The 15,468-nt window shown below is 56.2% G+C and overlaps 5 protein-coding genes across 5 annotated transcripts; 2 read left to right on the top strand and 3 right to left on the bottom strand.

Moving 5' to 3' along the window:
• Nucleotides 1-2,441: 2,441 nt before the first annotated feature.
• SPRG_00466 (hypothetical protein) lies at nucleotides 2,442-4,036 on the top strand. The gene is made up of 3 exons (XM_012338560.1): nucleotides 2,442-2,694; nucleotides 2,759-3,536; nucleotides 3,589-4,036. The coding sequence occupies exons 1-3, from the start codon at nucleotides 2,488-2,490 to the stop codon at nucleotides 3,969-3,971; spliced, it is 1,368 nt and encodes a 455-aa protein (XP_012193950.1). The 5' UTR covers nucleotides 2,442-2,487; the 3' UTR covers nucleotides 3,972-4,036.
• Nucleotides 4,037-4,222: 186 nt separating this feature from the next.
• SPRG_00465 (hypothetical protein) lies at nucleotides 4,223-6,467 on the bottom strand (the record flags this gene model as incomplete). Its single annotated transcript, XM_012338559.1, has 9 exons — nucleotides 4,223-4,885; nucleotides 4,943-5,138; nucleotides 5,195-5,389; nucleotides 5,433-5,546; nucleotides 5,592-5,726; nucleotides 5,782-5,906; nucleotides 5,958-6,035; nucleotides 6,079-6,255; nucleotides 6,299-6,467. The coding sequence occupies 9 exons, from the start codon at nucleotides 6,465-6,467 to the stop codon at nucleotides 4,806-4,808; spliced, it is 1,269 nt and encodes a 422-aa protein (XP_012193949.1). The 3' UTR covers nucleotides 4,223-4,805.
• Nucleotides 6,468-8,379: 1,912 nt separating this feature from the next.
• Nucleotides 8,380-8,983, bottom strand: SPRG_00464 (hypothetical protein; the record flags this gene model as incomplete). The annotated part of the gene is made up of 3 exons (XM_012338558.1): nucleotides 8,380-8,389; nucleotides 8,715-8,840; nucleotides 8,886-8,983. The coding sequence occupies 3 exons, from the start codon at nucleotides 8,981-8,983 to the stop codon at nucleotides 8,380-8,382; spliced, it is 234 nt and encodes a 77-aa protein (XP_012193948.1).
• Nucleotides 8,984-13,145: 4,162 nt separating this feature from the next.
• Nucleotides 13,146-13,608, top strand: SPRG_00463 (hypothetical protein; the record flags this gene model as incomplete). The annotated part of the gene is made up of 2 exons (XM_012338557.1): nucleotides 13,146-13,190; nucleotides 13,375-13,608. 2 exons carry the CDS (start codon nucleotides 13,146-13,148, stop codon nucleotides 13,606-13,608), a joined length of 279 nt encoding a protein of 92 aa, XP_012193947.1.
• A 639-nt stretch (nucleotides 13,609-14,247) lies between these two features.
• SPRG_00462 (hypothetical protein) lies at nucleotides 14,248-15,454 on the bottom strand (the record flags this gene model as incomplete). The annotated part of the gene is made up of 2 exons (XM_012338556.1): nucleotides 14,248-14,826; nucleotides 14,879-15,454. The coding sequence occupies 2 exons, from the start codon at nucleotides 15,452-15,454 to the stop codon at nucleotides 14,248-14,250; spliced, it is 1,155 nt and encodes a 384-aa protein (XP_012193946.1).
• Nucleotides 15,455-15,468: the final 14 nt, after the last annotated feature.

Below are 15,468 nucleotides of genomic sequence, written 5' to 3'. Positions count from 1 at the left end.
CGTGGCGCGGATCACGTCGCCTCAGCGTGGCCATCGAAGAACGCCGTGTCGACCCACCTCACAAGCAGCATTGGTTGTCGGTTAACGATCAGCAGTGAGAGATTCCAGAGAGGTGGCCTAGCTCTTGTTCAGCGCGTGTAAAAGCTGGCAGCGATCGGCACAAAATTAAGTTCAACGTCGGACATGCGGCACGGGAAGACTCGACAAGGCCCACCACGCAAGCTGCTGCTTTGCCATGAGAGTTTCTGGTGATTCCTACCTTGTTCGTTTGACGAGAGAGTTCGTGATTTGTAGAGTCATCGCTTGCCACTGCGAGTGAGGTGTGTACGCACTTGATGTCGCAGGCAGGGTTTGCACTTCGCAGTCACAGAGTGCTGGCATGGAACTGTCAGCGTTCAGTCGCTCTGGGTACTATGCTCAAATCCTATGCCCAAGGAGCCTCGTCGCAAGTCGAATCTGGGCGCTCGGTACGCCAGTATTTTATGGGTCGAAGGGACATACCTACCAATGCAAACGCAATCCGACCTCCGCGATCGCCAACTTTGTCTTGCCTCCAATTTGCGCCAACGTTGAGCTGCAGGTTCATCGCGCGACAAGCTGGTCCATCAGATTCTGTCGGTGCTTTGTTGTATGCAGCGTTGTTGTTGGAATGAGTTGACAACTTACTTTTCTATAGAACCTACACTGTAGAGGTTTGTTTAGGTGCTCGCGTGGCAATGCTGGTTGCGTCGTCAGCTCGGCTAATGTTACGTTTGCGACCTTACTAAGGGGACGAGGTACCTGGCACACCATGAATCATCACCACACTGTGCTGTGCCCTGTACCGGCCTCGAACCATGCAAGTCACGACGTGGCGGTGGACCAAGTGTCGGAGGTACAGCCCCACGTTAAGCGAGGGTTTGATCGCAATGATCGCCCGAACGCATGCACCAAAGATACCGCTACACTTCTAGTCGGGCTCGTCGCACAGGAGACCGTAGCGGTCGGGGCAGTGCACGCTGGTGCACCGGTACGGCCTTCAGCCAATCAAGACATGGTTAACGTCGGTAGTCGACGCGTCGGTTGGCTCCGGGCACGTGCCTCAGCCCGAGTTTTGTTGCAATAAGGGATCAAACATGCACAATGCCGACATCAGCGTGATGGATTACGGCACTATCAGCATCATTTCTATCCAGAAAATCCTGACTTGCTTGGTCTACCAGGTATGACTCGCATTACGACGCGACGCAAAAAGATTTTTTGCGATTTCGTTTGGCGCCAAAAAACGTGACTCTGCAATTGCTGTTGAAACGCATGTGTAGTTCCAGTTCCTTGACTTACGGGTACCTTGTGCTACTCCATGGAGCTCTCCATGGTGCTGCACTAGCGTTACCATCGATGATTGTGTAAGCGTATGTGCTTCGTTTGCACACTCGCAGTTGTGCGTCCGCCTAAAAACGCAGCTACACTAAGTGCTCTCTTCTGATTGGTTGACTACCAACGGTACCCGAGGCTGTGATTGGCCACCGATGAGAGGCGGTCAAAAAGTATCAAGATCGAGTCAGCCACAAAGTGGCGATGCGCAGACTGGGAACCAGATCCACACGCGTTTGCCGCGTGGCACACTGGAGCAAACCGCGACTGAATACACAGTACTAGTACATGAAGGCACCCATTGTCCTCAGCAGCGCAACGCGTATCACTCAAGCGATTGGAGGCGAGATGATTGCGTCGCGTGTGGCGCTCCAGTTTTGATCACTTTTGATATGCTCACGTATTTATAGTGGATTCCTTTTGCTGTTACGCATTCGTTGCAAAGATCCCGCTCAACGCAGTCGCCTTCCGTGCGTCTGGTCAAGCATCGTCCTTACCTGCTTCCCGAGAAGCCACGCCTGCCGTGAGGAGCTGCGAGGAGCCATAGGGTCGAGATGGGCAGTTTTACCCCTGCCATGTATATTTAACGTGTGGTCGGAGTGCGTTAAAGTAGGGTGCGTAATGGGGACTGCGATTTGGGCCATCACCAGAGGCACGACGCACGCGTTTTGTAATTTGAGCAATTTTGAAGCCGATGCGTCCGTACACAACCCCTTTCCTAACCCTCCCTTTCCTCTGTCTCTCTTTCCTCTTCGCCAGACGCGCCGATGTAGGATGCAGTAGTGGTCGTTGTACAGTACTGCTCGTTCTGGCATACATGTCCGTCCCCAGCGCCGACCTCGTCGCTTCTACGGCGCCGGCAGCGGGTGGAGATGGCGCGTGACCGCGGACGGCCCACAAACAGTGCAATTGCAGTAGCCTGGCCGGCCTGTCACGGATTGGCTACGTATCCGGACGCCTTTTTATGCAAGTATGGCGCTTTCCATACAAAACCCTCTATAAAGATTAAAACGTGTTGAAAAATGCCGGCATGACTAACGCCTCGCCAATCCGGATAAGCCGCGCGTCGAACCTTTGTTTGATGATGGACGGGCCGCACTCGCATCATTCTTTGACCCTTGGCACTGCCAGCGCATGATGTCGTCGTCGGTTGCTCCTCGCCGCCCGTCGTCGCCTCGCCTCCGCGCGCTCTCGTCCTCGTCCAGCATCAGCGACGAGCGCGAGGCTGTGGCCGTGCGCCGAGCCAACAGCGCGGCCAAGCTCGCGGTCGTGACGCCGGACCGCTGCAAAGGCTGCCTCCGCCTCTTCTCCAAGATGCTCACGACTAAGCAGTGCTTCCGCGTACGTTCAGTCCTGCCTCGATGATGTGTGCGCATATATCTGATCGATCGACGTGTGTGTCTAGTGCAAGAACTATGTGTGCGCGCTCTGCGTCTTCAAGGTGCCCATGTTCCATGGCGAGAAGGGCAAGCTGCCCAAGCACTCGCTCCACGCACGGCTCTGCGCATCGTGCTACGACGAAAGCATCCTTCGCGACAATAGCACCAACAGCGCAAGCAGCCAGCCCGAGATGAGCCCGCCGTCCGGACGCGACACCAATGGCAGCCTCTTTGACGACGACGCCTGCGACTGCGCGCCGGCATCAACCATCGTCGTCGCGGGGCCGAGCGGCACGGCGTCGCTCTGGCTCTCTCTCGTCACGGGCTCGCTCATGCTCGGCGCCGTGCTCCTCGAGTCGACCGACTTTCATGTCCGCGCCGGCAGCCTCGTCGGCTTGTACGTGGTCTTTGTCGTCATCCATCCGCTCTGGAAGTCGCCATCGACGCCGCTATCCGCGCAGCTACCACCTCGACGAAAGCCCAAGGCGACGCGCGACCCGAGCGAGACTGCGTCCTCGGACGACGAAGACGAGCCATCGATTAACATGGATGCTGTCCTGCTCGCCAAGAAGGAGTGGCTCGAAGCCCGCTGGAGCGAGCTCACGTCGGAGCAAGCGGCATGGGTCAAGAACGAGTCCAAGTCGACGGCAAGCGTCACGCTCTCGGAGCTCGACTGCGGCGACGACATGCCCGTGTGCATCAAGGTCGAGGCGTTTGTGCCCAACACGAGCGCCGACGAAATACTCTCGTTCATCGGCAACCCCGACCCGAAAGAGCGCATCAAGTGGGATTCCCACATGGCCGGTATCTCGTGTTGTTTCAATCTATCAACGCCATTCTGATCCAATGAGTGTAGCGCACACGGTTGTCGAGAGCGTCGAGTGGCCGGCGACCGCCCAGTCCGGTCGCGTCGTGCACAACGTGCAGAAGAGTCACGGCATGGGCCTCGTGCCGTCGCGGGACTTTGTCTTGCTCGCGCTGCGCAAGTCGCCCACGATCTACGTCCAAGGCAGCCTCGAGCACCCGAGCGTGCCGGACCGACCCGGCAGCGTCCGTGGACTGCTCCACATTCTCGGCTTCGAGTGCGTGCAAACTGACGACGGCGTCCACTTGACGTACATCAACCACGTCGACATCAAAGGCTCGTTGCCGCGCAAGCTCGTGGCCAACGGCACGTGCGACAACATGGTGAGGCTCATGACGACCGCCATCCACGCCAAGAAGAAGTGGCTCGTCTAAATTGCCAAGTTGCTGTTGACAACAAGCCCGTCTGAATGTATGTAGAAAGTCCTATTTTAGCCACATGTTGTGTTCAATGTCGCCGCGGATGCGACGAGACTGTCGGTGGTCGCGTGGCAGCATGGGGAAAGCGCAGCGTCGTCATCGTTGCTGTCGCTGCGCGGTGACGACGCTGCCACAAACGACTGCAGCAACCGAGCGTCGTCATCCAGCGAGTCGGACGCGCTGCTCTGCGCCTCTTGCAAAAACGTCGAGGCGTCGCTGGGCTCAAAGTATGTATCAAACGGCGGTGGTGGGTTGTGCATCCCGTCAAGAGGCGACAACATCGTTCTTGGACTCTTCTCCGCAGGCTCGGGTGGTAAAGTACGATGCACAACTGGATCCTCGAGCTCGGGGGGTAGAGGGCGATGTAGAACATGGGTCGCAAGCTCGAGCTCGAATGGCGAGGGAACGTCCGTGGTGTGGGGCGAGGTACCCTTCGCGCTGTCGACTTGCGGCGGAGTAGTAGACTCGGAAGACAGCGCCGTATCCTCTAATGGAAGCCACATCGGCGTCTCGAACATCTCGGTGGCAAGTGACGAAGCATCTTTCAAAGCGGCGGCAACGTCACTTGTGTCATGTATCACTGCACCGTCAGCTTGCGTTGTCGCGTTCTCGTCGCCTCCAACAGTTCTCTCATCGTGCCTCAGGACCGCATCGACGAGGTCGGACACACAAGCGATGACATCGGGCGGCGGCGCCTCCAGCGTATCCAGCATCGTGAGTGCAACCACCGTCCTCGTGCCGTTGGCGTCAGCAATGGCGTGCTCCAACCGCGTCCTGTGCCCAGGTGTTTTAGCTGCAGCGCTTCGCACGGGACTGAAGATGCGCGGGGTCGGACAAGGCGTCGTGCGGCACCGGGCACTGCTGCCCGTCTAGGGAGAATGATGAATTTAGGAACGGCCAGATAGTGGCTACCTGTGGCCGTGGACGCTTTGGTGGTGTTGCCAGCGGCGACGTAGTTCCTGTTGGGCGGGCCCATGCTGTGGCCGACTGCGGTCGCCGAGCGTTGGGTGTTGGCGACGGGTCGAGAACGATTATGTCCTTGTGCAGCACGGGGCTCAAGGCCAGTAGGCGTGGCGTCGGGCACCCCGTTAGATCCACAACGTTGGGCTTCTTCGTGGGCGTCTGGTGGATGAGATACTGAGGTTCGATCGACCGAGCAAGGAAAGAAAGATTGGGACCTTGGGGGCGCGGGGGGTCGATGCACTTTTTTTTGCCGCCGGTGGCTTGGTCGGGATCGCAGGCTTTTCGGGCACATCGCACCCACCCACGTAGCCAAACGACTGCAGCAGACTCTTCCACGCACTCGGCGTGCGCCAAGGATCTGCGTCGACGGGCCCACGCTCGCCTTTATTCGTCTTTGTGGCATGCATCACCTGCACAAAAGTGGTCGGACCTCGACGGAGGTACTTGATTTACGTGGGCGAGTGTATCCAAGCGCTTCCAAAGAGCTTCTGCGCGAGGATGCTGCTTCCCGACGCTAGCGACCGTGATCTCGTACGCCTTTCGACACGCTTGGAGAGCGTCTGCCGTCTAGATATATCGCGTTCAGAGCCAAGAGGAAGCGTGTTGCCAGACCTCGTGGTGGTTCTCTTGGTGGACGCTGAAATCGTTCAGTGCGCGGCCCAGCAGCAGCGCCCACTCGTTACGCTGGCGCCGTGCGACCACCGGAGCTTGCGCCGCGACCAAAAGCACTTCAAACGTGACGCCTGCCTGAAAGCTCGTCCGGTGAGGTAGGGCGACGCAATGGTAGACGTCAGCTGCGTACCGCCGTGCGTGCGTGGAACGACCCTGCGTCCAAAAGGTGGAGTTCCGTCGAGACGGCACCAAGGCGTACGTGTGCCTGTGCAATCTCGATACGCGCCAGTAAAAGCGCGTGGTTAGGGGTTGCGTCTATGCCAACGACATTGAAATGGACGCTGATATCGCCACGTCATGTGGCACCTAAAAGCGCCAGCTCCAAGAGGCCGTAGTGGCAGTCAAGCGCCTTGTAGAGATATGACAATGCGTCTTTGCGCGCCTCTAGTCGCAACACGTCAGTGCTTTTATCAAAGAGAAAGAGTACGCTGTGCATGACACGTGGCTGCAATATCGGTCAAGAGCTCGAGCCGGCTGTGCAGCCATGCATGCCGTTGGGTAGGCGTGAGCTCGCTTCCGACATCGCCCTGCGTTGACAGCCAATGGTGCACCGCATCATGCAGGGGCAGTGCGCACTGCAGCAACCGGCGCGCTTCCGACGGCTCTAGACGTACATGACTCAAAGAAGCACCGAGAGGGACACCCACGGAGGGCTGCGTGGAGACGAGTGAGGTCCGTGAAGAACTGCGATGCCTTGAGCGCAGCCTTGACCGTAGGCCACGTTGGCGGTCGCCGCAGAAAGAGGTGTTCTTCGCGCTCGAGCAGTGCGACGAGCGCCGAGACGCACCGCGCTGCAAGCGGTCCGTCGAGGCCCATGCCGCGTCCCGAGTGTTTTGGAGCCGTTTCGTTATTGGCCAAGCGACCTGTCTACGAGCGTTTCACAAAAAAGAAAGGTTGTCTAATCAAACAGCTACAGTATGTTGTTCTTGGGGCCATCCTCGAGATGTAAGTTGTGTCGTCATCTCCGTCACCTGCTCCGTCACCATCGCCAAATCGCAGGTGCCACGGCCGACACTGTGTCCTACGTCACGACGCCGGTCCCACTTGACGCGCAAAATCCTACCAAACCAAAACCACACTGCACACCCCGAGCGCATCGCACGACCCATCGGCAAGCCCACTATCATCTTCACCAGCAATAACCCCCCGCGTCGCATCGACCAAATCCAACAAGCCACAAAATTCATCGCTGGCTCCCTTGTAGTATGTAGTATCTTGACCCACCTCAGCGACTTGGCAGGACATGCGATTGGAGACTGAACTTCAGTCTCCAATCGCATGCTCTGCACGTTATATAGTGTGTCCATCAATGATGACAAGGTCACCGCCTGGACCTGAGAGCTCTGTGCCCTGGCGGTTCATTGAGATGCCGTCATCGGATGCTGCCCAAACGCGCTCGTCAGCATCAAGGCGCTCACGGACCTCGGCGTGTTGAGCGAGCGTAGCGCGTATACACAGACATGTAGAACGCGCTTCTACGCACAACGCCCGCCCTTCGTGAGGGTCTTGATGCGATTTGTGCTTATACGGTTGTAGCATCTCAATGAAACAAGTGTCGAGTGCATCGTTACCGGCGCGTTAGATCCCAAGGAGCACACGTCACGTCGCTGGGACATCTCGCAATCAACCGGTTGCCGCCATTGCGAAAGAAGTAGGTCGCGGAGGCTGAACGACCGGATGGCAACTTGAACGGCGTGGCGCTTGAGGCACGAGCGGTGCGACGCGGTGTAGGTGTCCGTGGTCGAGCGACTTGATCGTGGCGCCGAGTTGGGACCGCCCCAAATGTCGCTCGGCTTGGATCTAGGTCGTGGCTTCGTCACGAGTCGAGCGAGCCTCAGAAACAAATCTCGCGCTCTCTGATGCACCAGTTCTCTCGCGCTAGCGTCGTTCACGCATTTAAATACGCGTGAACTTTGAGCACCAAGTAGCCACTTGGATACCCGACCGCTCGAGCCGACCGAGCAGTGCAACCTGCTCGATACGCCGCCCCGTTGCACCGTCCTCGCAATCTTGTTCGTTGCCGCGCTCGCAATACCGTATTTGATTTGGATGTACCACTCGGGTTCGTTTTAAGTTGAACTCGGCATTAAGTTTCACTTCCTCACCAATCATACTCGCGATTTGTATGTAATATGATGCAAGGGATTTGTCTAAAGTCGAGGTGAAGTCGATAGCGCCGCGTCCGTCGTTATCAGTAGCCAATCACAAGGCGTAAAACGTCGCGTAATCTGTAGCACTCGACGAGAGCACACCGGTTGATCACGGCACTGAGATCTGATCGTTCACAGATATGACACGAGTGATCGCGTCTACGTGTCATGTGCGGACGACTGTTTCGAGGTATGGTGCGTGCTTGAGCCTGCGAGAGATGGCAACGCTCACCACGACGGTGCTTTTACCTGTCGCTAGCGCCACATCGTACTCAGTTCTAGACCCCACGAATTCCTGGCTCGTCAAGCATCGCCAAGGTTGACCCTTGGCATCGCGTACCTTCGTCTGCGACTCGTTGTGGATTGTCGGACTCGGCGTCTGGACACCAACTGCTCGATACGTACAGCGAGGTAACCACGTGCAAATAGATTTTTTGAAGTAGGGCACAGTCCGAGCGGCGATGATCCCATGACGGCGATGGACAAGACTGACTGCGAGACGTGGTAGCACCCAGAGGTGTGTTTGGTGCCGCTGGCAACCTCTGCTTTAGCGAGTGTTCGGGCCGAGGCGGTCGCTGCTACCACGACCTAGACGACAATACCAGTGCGAGCTCCCGGTCGCGCTAGCACGCTACTGACATAGAGACATTAATGAGTGCCAACAAGCTTTTCGTGCTGCATTGTTGCAGTGGTCTTGTACCATTCAACGGCACTTTGCCACGAAACGTAATGACTCATTTATGTGACATCAATATTGGTTAGTTAATAGGTGTAAAATATGTTACGTGGCACTGCACAAGACGAAATCAAGAGACATTTTGCTTGGCGTCCCTTGGTCAATGGCTTGCTTGCGGTCCTTGAAGGCCGACTTGAGGTTCTTGATGCCCGGCTTGCAGTTTTGATGGCTTGGTACTCGGCTTGGTGCTGCTCGATCAGCGCCTGGATGAGAGGCATCGAGCTGCCCGGGTTCTTGTCGAGAATCGCCCTCAGGCGCGTGATCTTTTGTGTGATCGCGGCCAGCTGCCGGTACGGCCACTTTCTGTAGCCCCGCGAGCGGCAAAGCCGGATAAGCGCACCTTCGTACGAGTTGAGCTTGGCTGCCGCCTCCTTTTGTGGAAACTCAAAGAGATCACAGAGCGCCTCGTTGCTCAAATTTGCAATCGATGGGAACGTGCGTGTCATGTTGGATGAGTGAAATTGGGAAATGACACAGCTCAGTACGGACAAACCCGTGTCCGGATACCGCGGGAGGGAAGAAATGCCAAAAATTGCTTGAACATTAAATTAAGAGATAAAGATGTAGTACGGCATAAGCGAATGACACTGCTGGAAGGGCGGTCGACAGGCCTCACAAGATTCGTGGTGTCAGTCGTCAATCTGGTCGGGCACGAGCCTCCATGATTTAGACCGTCGTTTCAAGAGAATGTCTCCATTTTCACGCTGGGAAGCAGTGGTGCAATGACTCGAGCGCTGCACATAGGGAATGACCAAAGAAGTGCAAAGTGGTCGTGCGATGCTCGTTGGGATCGCGATCGGTCATTCTAAGTCGTCACTGCGTCCATTGCGATACTCAACCGCAGACAAACGCTGTGTGGGAAGATTGCTCGAGCACTTATTATCACTTTAAAAAATGAAACCAAGGTAATTAACGACATGTCCGTTCCTTGTGACGGTGTAGACACTACGCACTGTGATGCCGACACGCCTCCCCCTGCACGCCTCCCACGTCTCAATGGCAATGACGCTCATTTCGCTTCATACCACGATGCACGTACAAGCTACTTGCCGAGTTGGCCGAGCACCCAGCCAAGTTTCGAGGAGCGGCAGACGAGAGCTGCGGACGAGGGTGGTTCCCAGCTGCTGCAACATGCCGTTCAGTAGTCAGGGTGGTTTCAGCCTCTTGGCCCCTTCCTGGGCTTTACGACTTGAACGTCCTCGAAATTGAGTTAAAGGACGTCATGGTTTCAAACGCTTTCGTCCTTGGACGCGCGGGTCGTCGACCCTTGCACTGCGGCCAACGACCCTGTCACCGTTCCGACCTTTGCGCCGGACAACGCAGACGCGATTCCCAGCAATCTGACTTGTCTGCAGTGACGGGCCAAGCTGGCAGCGTCGTGGCTACGACAGTCGCGAGTACGAACAACACGGAGCTCACGGGGCCGTCTGGTTGTCGCGCCGGTGTACGTCCAGCCAAAGTGCCGATGGCTGCACAAACGAAGATACACGTATGTATTAGGTTCTGGGCGACTCTACTGTTGTGGTATAACATGGGTATTATAACCCCATAAGAAATCGTTGGGCACCTTCCAATGCTGTAGATGGAAGTTCGGGTGCTCAGCACTGTCTGTCTGCAAGTGTGTTGTGATTGTTAGGTACGTAGATAACCTCCATCCATGGACGCCACCCATCACAGTCGGGCCAGCAATATCCTGCGGCAATGCATCGTTCGTTTCAGGGTGACAGACAAAATCGAATGTCTCGACCATGGTGCGCCACATGCCAACCTGAAGTACACACGACGTTGATGGGCCGTCAACAACTGCGAGTGTCGAGGCAAATGCCGTCAACGCATCAAATTTGCCTACCTAGTCTCCTGTCCCATTGAGTCGTCCAACCAGTCTTGTGCAGAGGGCACGGCGCGAAGGTGGCGGGTACGCTTGCGCGTGCGAGTGAAGACGCAAGGGCCCGTAAGCCCTTAAAAGATGGCAGCCGGTTGCATGCATCGGATTTGGATGGAGACAGAAGGAGTTGCCGCACACAGTAGGATGGGAGGAAGGGGGTGATGGGCTAAAAAGCTTGCACGTCATACAAGCAACTTGTTGACGCGAGCAACTGCACTTCCAATTCGGTCCGAGCTGCCCGAGCCAACTAATATGACGCAGATCGGTTTATCTTGCGGTTTGTATGCATTTGCATTCTCGTGTCGTCAATCTGTCTCATCAAACAACGGATAGTGACCGCGATGGTAATATCTGCTCGGTGAACGCATTGCATTATATGCAATGCGCCCACACTATGCATACGAGTTGCGAGGCGGGTCTGGAGCACCATTTTCATAAGCATGTACTAGTACTAGTATTACTGATCCAATGTTGTTATTGAAGTGGGTCGTCTATTACTATAGATAAAACTATGCTAAATAAAATGGTCGGACTTTCTTCGTTGTGTGTACTGATTACTGATCCAATGTACTAGTACTCGCTTCGCCTTTTAACTCGACAAGCACCACCGCAACATGTATTTTTTCTAGCGTTTGCGGAATTCTGCCTCTTCTTTTTAAGCTTGGCTACTGTACAGTGTAGCCTCGTCGACAGCTCTCATTGGCAACTCTGTACTAGTAGATTTGTATGGCGGCAAGACTTCTGTCTGTTTCTCGAACTTGCCCGCGTAGCTTCCTCGACCGCACGCTGCTGTCGACCGAAGCGCATGGCAAATATTCACATGCATCCATGCGCCAGGAATTCCATAACTTGGCGGGGCCATTGGAGCGCAATGGATACGAATGGGCTCTCAATGGACGTCAGCACATATCGTCTCATCGCAGATCGACGACTCACTGGCAAGTACGCGTCCTCGCGCTGCCTCGCGTAAGCTCCAGTAGAACCACAAAGCCACGACGAAGTAATCGAACGGGGGGTTGGTGAGAGGCGTCCATGGCTTGACTTCAACTGTATTCAGCAAACCGGCGCACGTATTCGTAAATGTCCAGCTTACACAAACTTTCTTCGTATTTGAATATGGGTTCTATACCAACAAACGGTGCCTCATACGTGCAGCGGCGGCGAAACATGTGTTTCAAACACGTGCTCGAGACGACATGGTTGGCTGTGATGGCCATACGTTCAATAGCATAGTGTAACTCCCATGCGTCAGAGGTTCCCGCCACCAGGTGTTGTCGCCACCAACGACAGCCGCACGTGCTAGGATATATAGCACCGTCTTAGGAAGTTTCAAGCTCAGAGTTGCAGTCGATCCTCGGTCGTGGTGCTTTGTGGCTCATTGTGGGTAGTGGTCGAATGAAAGAAAACAAAAAGGAGGACCGAAACTCGTGGCCACTGCCTCGATGTGGCGTACATGGTGCGTGATAAATTAGGTAGAAAAACAGGCTTTCCGAGCCAGTCCTACAGTTTTTACAGCGCACTCGCGTAGGTTCTTTCTTCGTTCGTCGCTGCGACACGATCGCCCGACGAAGAATAGGGCTCATGGCGCCCACCATGCCGTTCTGTTGGCGCCAAATAAGCTCCAAATCTCCTGCTCCAAATATCCACGGGTCGTGCCTACCACGCTTACAAGCAGATTTAGCTCGTCCCAGATCCATCGTCTTGCCCTACATCGGGTCTAAGGTGCCATACAGATCGCGGTGTGGGCCAAGCGTTCGAAATATTGCCCTTCTTTCAACATCAATTACGCGTCCAGTGTTTGTGAGGAGAGAAATGCCGTGAGCAAGTGCGCTTGGCAACCAGCCAGCGTAAGAAATGGCACGTTAGTGGTGGCTACATGTACTCTTGTTCCTTATGTCGCCAATTCGGCAGAGTACATGTCTCTACATGCTTTAGGGTCGACCGAGACGATCGCAGATGCGTCATACATGGAAACGAGTTGGTCATCGTCGCCGCCGTCAATCGAAGAGAAAGTTTGTACGCGGCACTAAGGGTCGTGGTGGTGCAGAGATTGCAGGCAACCTCGCTTCGCAAAAGCTGACGCGTCAAAGGTGCTCTTCATTCACACCGACAATTCAGTGCAGCTTACCGCCCCGTGCTGGCGAGCGCTCTTTTTGCTTCGGACTACCGCGTCCGCTCGCAAAAGGAACGGGAATTGATGGGCCGGGCGCCATGTTCATCTGCCACATGACCAACATGCCACCGTGGTCACGGTGATCGCTGCCAGCGAACTTTTCTTCGATCACGAATTTTATTGGCGCTTTGAGTTCCCTCCGACCTCTTACGTCGACGAGTTTGAGCTTGGTTTCGCCCAAGATCTTCTTGAGGCAGATGACCACGACCTCGCGCAATTGAGCACCGTACCTCCTACGAGCACTTGATCAAGCGTACGTCTCCAAAATGTGCTTGGATAGGCGTAGCGTAGGTGGTGGTAACCTCGGCTCCGTCAAGCAACACCTCTCGCTGCGGTCGCTGTGGCACAATTGTAGCTGTCGGGCAACTTTATCCTCTGTGTGTGCATAGTTTCCCACGCTGTGAGAAATGTGTATTATGCGGTGGTTGGAGGGATCATTCGCGTGTGAAATGCAGGTGGTAAATAAAACCCACCAAGAGGAGATGTATGGGTTTTCGCGCCAACATCGTTGCAGTTGGCTCACTCGAGATCTGCAACGGCAAAGGGCAAGATGGCACCTACGACGACGACGCCGACATGGCCGACGCGGCCCCACGTACGTATCCTTGTGCGCCCTGCTCGAAGCGACCCATGCATGTAGAAGCAACCAGCTCGAGCATGCGCCTAGGGACACGGCGACAGCAAACTTGACCAAGGGGTCGAAGTGACGGGCCGCCGACGACGCCAATGGCTCCCACTGCAAGCAAGCCAATAAGTTCGCTTCGAAACAAGTTCTTAAGGACGATGACGACGACGATGAAGGCACGGCGTCGCCATTCTCGCCCATGAGCCCGACGATGGTTGCTAGGTCCCAGGACGCCGATGACGATATGGGGTCGCTGCCCCATGATGACGACGACGATGATGCTGAAGTGGCGTCGTTGTCGAGCCCGCCGAGTCCGAATGTCGCCACCCGGTCGCTGCTCAAGGACGACGATACCAACGACGACGACGACGACAACGTACAGCTGTAGCCAGCCCGGTGGTTGCCGCGTCGCTGCATTTTCCTTCGCCACTGCAGAATGACGCTGACATGGTGACAAGCTACTTGCCGAGCTTACACGCGCCGACGTTCGCACCAGCGCTTGCACCTCCTGCGATGGTGCGTTGACTTTTTCCATACGACTCGAGAACTGTGCATTACATGGCCCGCGACTCCATATCACCGCTCGACGCCCAAGACGCACCCGAACCGGCGAGTGTCGAGCCGTGGTACCGGGAAACGTCATGTTGCGGCTGCCTCGGAACGCGGACTTCATTGGCAACAGACTACCCCCGCGGCCCGCCACGGCCTATGTATTGAGTACCGCGTTTCTGATACTGTGGCGCCAGGCTCTTGGCGCGCGTCCCGAACTTGCGTGGAGACGACGAGACCACGTCTCTTCTGGGCGACCCGTGCTAGTGCCAACAACTGGGCCTTTGATCAAATCGTTTTCTGTGCTTTGAGCTGCACCACCAAGCTATAATAGCACCGAGATCGCAGCACCGTGACTGCGTCTTCACGCCCATTCTCTCGGTATATGTACATGGAGCACGTCACGAGATTGCTGGGATACACAGAGCGTATAAATTAGAACTAAAAGAGGCGAGAGATGGAGTTGCGTGCATCGTCATCATGCGGGCGCGGGCTTGTCGTCCGTGCCGTGGATGATCGACTGCACGAGCTTGTCGAGCATATACATGAACGCCGGGTTCTCCTTGACCCAGATGATGAAGCGCGTCGCTTGGTGTGGTGTCAAAATCGTCTGCAGTTGCGCGACTTCGGCCTCCAGCGTCTCGTTCTTCTCTTGGGTTGCAATCTCAAACGACCGGAGGATGCCGAGGTTCTTGTTGAGGTTCTCGCGGAGGTACTTGATCTTCTCGCGACGCGCAAAGATCTGGCGCTGCTGGGCCTCTGAGATGTCGAGCTCCTTGGCGAGAATCGCCCAGAGGTTGGACGGCGCTTCGTCCTGGATGTGGTCCATGTGCGCAGCTGACTCGAGCGCGACAGCCGCCTGCTTCTTCTTCATACTCACAAAGTCGCCTTGCTCGACCGAGTAGAGACACATCTTGGTGACTTGCGTCGGCAAAAGAAGGTCGCGCACACGCTGCGTATGGAACGCGATCGTCTCCTTGCGCTTGTCGCCGTAGTCGCTGTACTGCGCCTTGTACTGCTCGACGAACGTCGCCATCTCGGCCTCGCTCGCGTTCGACTTGAGCAGATGCTCCATCTTTGCTTGATCGTCGCCTTTCTTGGCGCTCGACCAAGATGGCTTCCTTCCCGATCTTCAAGCGCATCTTGAGCTCAATGTTTTCCATCTCGAGCTTCTTCAGTCGAATCTCGTTCTGCTGGATGCGCGCGAGGCGCCGCTTCCGGGACTCGCGCGCCGAGTCGCGGTTCCGCGCGAGCCGCTTGCGCTTCTTCTTGTTCAAGACATCGGACGTGCCAACGGTCGAGTTCGAGAACGCGCTGTCCTGCGACTGGTCCGAGTCCGAGCCCGAGTCCGAGTCGGACGCAAGCACGGAGTCGAGGCTGTTGCTTGTATCGCGCTTCAGGAAGGGCGGGATGCCGGACGAGATGGGCATGACCGATGGCTGGGACGACGCCGACATGTCGACCGGGTTGGGCTCGGTCAGGTCCACGAGGTCTTCGTCGGTCGGGAACGAGATGCTCTGGTCGAGCGGCGCCAAGTCGGAGGTCAGGAAGAGCCATGAGAACGCGTCTTCGTCGCGGAAGATATCGGCGGCCGTTGCCGCGGGCGCTGCGCTGGTCGTGTAGGCCGAGAGGTCGGCAAGGGGGTCTACACATACAGCCATGTCGTCTTCCATCGACGTCTCCATCTTGCGTCGATACC

Source organism: Saprolegnia parasitica (genome assembly GCF_000151545.1).
Source record: "Saprolegnia parasitica CBS 223.65 unplaced genomic scaffold supercont2.1, whole genome shotgun sequence".
NCBI classification, from domain to species: Eukaryota; Oomycota; class Saprolegniomycetes; order Saprolegniales; family Saprolegniaceae; genus Saprolegnia; species Saprolegnia parasitica.
The sequence above is the reverse complement of the archived record's forward strand: the minus strand, read 5'-3'. Positions and strand labels throughout refer to the sequence as shown.

Coding starts and splice junctions, on each gene's coding strand:
- SPRG_00466 (XM_012338560.1), top strand. CDS start 2,488: ATGATGTCGTCGTCGGTTGCTCCTCGCCGCCCGTCGTCGCCTCGCCTC. Junction 2,695..2,758: donor CGACTAAGCAGTGCTTCCGC/GTACGTTCAGTC, acceptor GTGTGTGTCTAG/TGCAAGAACTATGTGTGCGC. Junction 3,537..3,588: donor GTGGGATTCCCACATGGCCG/GTATCTCGTGTT, acceptor CAATGAGTGTAG/CGCACACGGTTGTCGAGAGC.